The 4,764-nt window shown below is 47.2% G+C and overlaps 1 protein-coding gene across 2 annotated transcripts in view; it reads right to left on the reverse strand.

The window, feature by feature from the left end:
- Positions 1-1,329: 1,329 nt before the first annotated feature.
- Positions 1,330-4,764, reverse strand: part of LOC110332015 (solute carrier family 22 member 5) — a 28,596-nt gene continuing 25,161 nt past the window's right edge. The window contains exons 8-10 of one of the 2 annotated variants that reach the window (XM_021212936.2): positions 4,351-4,533; positions 3,068-3,203; positions 1,330-2,719 (exon numbers count right to left, since the gene is read on the reverse strand). In XM_021212936.2, coding sequence (XP_021068595.1) covers positions 2,632-2,719; positions 3,068-3,203; positions 4,351-4,533 — 407 coding nt within the window. In that variant the 3' untranslated portion in view covers positions 1,330-2,631. The remainder of the gene's footprint in view (positions 2,720-3,067; positions 3,204-4,350; positions 4,534-4,764) is intronic. The other variant, XM_029546389.1, reaches the window with a different exon arrangement.

The raw sequence follows: 4,764 nt of genomic DNA on the forward strand, positions 1-4,764 counted from the left end.
CATACTAAGCATCATCTTGTCTCAGCATCTTACATACTGGCACAGCAGATATGCACCACTATACTGTGATCCTTGCCTTCCGGTTACCTGTGGTGAGATTTTGTTTTTTCAAAGTTTTTCTCCATCATCTTTTGTCCCTCTTGTCTATGTGTTTGGCAGCTTCAGTGACCACAGGCCTTTGGATCATCATCGCTCACATGCCTCTCTCCTGAACAGTCCTCCCAAAGTCATGGCTCCAATGGAAACAGGCTATGCATGTTCAGCAGGCCTGTGCAGAGGAAAGGGTTTTCAGAAGGGTCTTGGACTGTTGCCCCCTCCCCTCACAGAGAGAGCACAAGGCATCCAGGCAGTAGTGTTTGCCTTAGGAGATCATGAATGACTGGAACCAGACACCAAGGATAAAAGCCATGCAGGAACTGATCACTCATAGCAGAAATGGCGGGCAGCATTGTAGTTCATAATCTGGGGCTTCTAAGAAGGCAGGTCATCAGGAACCCAGCTCAGGTCCTGGTTTGAGGGGACTGGAAACCGAATGAATCTTCTAGATGTGCTGCGCTGTATTACTCCTGAACCAGAGGCCCCTGCTTGGCATGTGCCAGGTTGTCCACTAACAGCTGAGCTTTGGACCTATATCCATCCATACTGGAAGCACAGATGACTCTGTGACAAACTCCTCAACATTGTATGTGTCTTGTACACCCCCAGCCCAACGCTGTCTGCCCTGCCACTTACTCAGTAGCTCCAGGCACAAGCAGCTTCTGGCCAGCTTTGCTGAGGTGCAGCCTGAAGGGCCTCACTTGGGTCTGCAGTGTATTGCTGCCTGTTCTCCATCCAAGAGACAGGATCTATGTGTGACTCATGCCTGTGTAAACTAAGAATGTGGGGCACAGATGCCCCCCCATGTTGTCTTTCTGAATGGGTGATAGGCAAGTGCTCCCCACTTTTCTCCTTGGTGCAGATGTCTTTGAGATGTATTCCCCAGGCTTCGTCAGAAATCCATACCTCTGTAGTGTTCTTTCCTTAGTGCTGCCCTCCCCAAGAAGGCATCCTAGAAATGGGTCTCCTCCTTCCTGTTCTGTATTCCTGCTCCTCAGAGTTCTTTTCACAGGTAAAGTATGTAACTGTTCAGAAACTCTGGGCTTAGGCTGTTTCCATGGAGACCTAGGCTAAGTGTACCAGGCTAGTGGAATGAGGGCAATATTAAGTAGATGCCTACTGTACAGTATGAGTTAAATTTTAACCCCAAACCACTGCTACCATTAGCCTACAGAAGAGATGCATTCTCTTGGGTTGTATTTGATGGGTGTGGCAAGAATCCATCAAATTCTACGAATAAAGATTGTATTCAGTTGGTATTATTTAAAAAAATCATTGTTTATTAAAACCATTTCATTGCCCAAGGCACTTCAGTAGCCTTCACAAAATACAGGTTTTTGTGTTTGTTTTGTATTGTAAGTGGGTGAAGCATGTGCTTTCGGAGCACCATGGCAACATAATCTGAAGAGAAGACAATCACACTGAACACAAAATACCCACCGATGTGACATGACTGCAGCCAGCAACTCTGAGAGACTGTGCACACAATTTACATTTCTTTCTTGTAATTTTCCTCATGATTACATCGTAAAAGGAAGAAGCAGAGTGTGAGTATTTTTGGCACTCAGAGCAGCTCTAGTGGCTAAGACTGGGAAGGCCTTGTGTGGTGGTAACTGCACACCAGCCAGGGTGACCCTGGGCTGGGGAACACAGGCAATTCCCAAGCTTCTGCTAAGGGACAAAAAGCTTGAGACACAACAGCAGATGACAAACAAACAAACCCCCCATGACAGTGCTGGGAGAGGGAAGGGACACTCTGTTATTCATATTATTTCCTTCAAGACACAGATAAGTGGCTGGCAGCCAGAATTCTGATTTACACTGCAGTGGAAGACTTGGCCTCAACAGTAGATTTCTCACAGGGCCTGGACAAGCCCAGGACCCTGACCAGACATACACACAGTACCTGGCTGTGGGACTGAGCAGTCACAGTCCACACACTGTCAACTTTATGGACCAGCTTCCACCTTAGTTTCCTTCGGGCTCCCTCGGTCTTGTGTTATGTCACAAGTTTAGAGCATTGCAGTTAAAACATTTTAACTGAGAAAAGATGGGAAATCAAACTATCCATGGAATCACTTATTTTCTGAAAAGAAATTTTTGTTTCCTTCTGGTGCATCCTAGACAAGCACACTGCCCCTGAGCCACACTTACTCCTTTCCTGTAAGTTCTGCAGTTGGGGAAAGGAGGGGAAACAGACCTGCAGGTCTATGTGCACCCGTATCAGGTCTTACAACATAGCAAAGCATGTCTAGCAGATGTTTCTCATAGTCTTCCAAGTCCTGCTCATTCATTTCTTTGGAAGGCCCACGTCCACCACTGTGATGGGTCGTGCAAGCTGTCTGGTTAGCCTTGGTGTGCAAGCTGTCTGGTTAGCCTTGGTGGCCCTAGAGGAAGGTGACTCTCCAGGACAGATGCCCCAATCCATGCCCATGTTACACACAAGGTTAACAGAACAGAAGAGCCCTCAGTCATTGAGAGCAATTCTGACTACATGAAGGTGTCCAGTCAGTTTTCTGCCTTCTGGACAGGGTGTTAGAAGGCCGTGCTCTTTAGGACTGTTGGGCTTTCTTCACCATCCTTTTGCATTCTTGTCTGGCTTTGGATTTGCCATTGTTTTATTCTATTAAAACAAGAAAAACAAATGTTAGGAACAAACTTTAAACAGATACCTACCAGTATCAAAACAGGTAAACTAGATCGGGAGAGAAACAAAACAAAACACAAAGCAAATTTTGATGTTTTTCTTGGTCCCTGTAGTAAGTCAGAGCTGCTGCTTTCCATTGGCATTCACAAGGACACCTGTTCACACAGGATCAGGCCACTGCTGTAGATAGCACCATGGTCAAGGTAGTCAAGGTATTTGTGAGACAGAGTATTCAGGGAGCACTGCTTTAAGGAGCAGAGACCCATAAGAACTGGCCAGGCCCAGACCCAGTGAATCCACAGTGTGAGGAGGGAGGTCTCTTACCCTTTGACCCTTAGCATCTGGTCAATGGTGTCTGGGAGAGGAACACCAAAGCTCTCAGGGAAGAACAAGGTGAGGATGGCAGTCAGGATGGTCAGACTTCCCATGAGGATATAAGGCAGGAAGCGGTCATAGGCACCTATGGTCGAGCAGAGGACCCAGGTTACGGTGAGACTTGGTCTTAGTTGGGCCCTTTATTCTCTCTGGACTCTATATAGCGCTTACTGTCCTGTGGGTTCCAGTGCTTCCAGAGTGAAGTCTGGCATCTACAGATTCAGAACCCAGACCTGGAACACATGTGCCCAGAGGTCCAGCAGTGTTTACTCTGGACAAAGGAGAGGTAGAGGGGAACAGAGACAGGACTGCTGCAGGGTTTCCAAGCAACACAGGTGCTTGGTCAGGACAGGAAGATGTGTCACAGTCTGATTTACACTCAGGTTAGACTAGGTATCGCCCAATTAGAGCCCTGTAGCATGCTTGCAAAGACTTGCTACTCTCCGGACCCTGGCAAGTCCTCTCCTGAGCTAGAGATATGCAGAGGAGAAGCAGCTGCCAGGAGGGAGTACTTCTCTGAACCACAGAAACTGGTGTCCTGCTACATCAAATGTCAAAAGGCAGATCTTTACAGGGCATCAAACATCTTGTCAAGTGTACCATGAAGGCCTATATATGCCACCTAGTCAGAGGCTGAGGCAAGAGGAGCAAAGGTTCAAGCCCAGCTCATACAACTTAGTGAGCTGCTGTTTGGAAAAGGAAACTGAGGGCCAGAGAGATGGCTCAGCTGGTTAAAATACTTGCTGCTAAGCTTGGAGACTGGAGTTCCATGCCCAGGATCCACATGGTAGAACTGACTCCCTAAATTGTTCTCTGACCCCCACAGATACACTGAAGGAATGAAGTGTTTATGTTATGGCAACTGTCTGTCTATCAGACCTCTTGCATGGAAAGGATTCTCTTCATGTTCCTAACTCTAAGAAAAATTCCTCCAGTAAAGTACACTGCCTCCCTAAAGCATTTCTTCAGATGAAGAAATTGTACTTTGTGCTGGAGGGTCTGGGAAGACTGAAATAGAAACTCCCANACTTCCTCATTTCCATCTAGCTGTGCTCTGAGTTACCTGACATTTGCAAATGAGTGCCTNCCCTACACTACACTTGGAAAGGAACCTTCTTCAGTCAGGGATCCAGTAACTGTAGCATCCTGCTAACTACAGGTGTGTGTTCCCAGTTCCCAGTAAGGCTACTTAGAGCTTCTGCCCCATCGCTCCAGTGCACCATGGTACTTACCAAGGTAAACAAAGTAGGGAGACAGGATGCTGCCAAGGCGGGATGCTGTGGAACTGACCCCCACACCCATGTTTCTGACCACAGTGGGGTACAGCTCAGCTGTGTACACATAGACCATGGAATAGGCAGAGGTGATTCCAAACTTCCCCACCATCACCAGGGTAGTAGACAAGTAATGTAAGTCTGGAGAGACAAAGAAAGTTAGCAAAGGCAAGAGAGTCAGTGCAAGGGTCCCCTGAGGAGTTCTCTTCCCTTTCTCCCTGGTTTGGGGTGGAGCAGTTGGTCTGTTTCTGTCACTTTCCATTGGAAGAAAACACCATGGCTAAGACTTCTTAAGGGAGATTAGTAAAGGAGACAGGGCACTTCATGTATGTAAAGGTGCATGTTTCTCAATCCTGAGGCCTGGATGGTAAG

This window comes from Mus pahari, chromosome 14 (assembly GCF_900095145.1).
Source record: "Mus pahari chromosome 14, PAHARI_EIJ_v1.1, whole genome shotgun sequence".
NCBI classification, from domain to species: domain Eukaryota; kingdom Metazoa; phylum Chordata; class Mammalia; order Rodentia; family Muridae; genus Mus; species Mus pahari.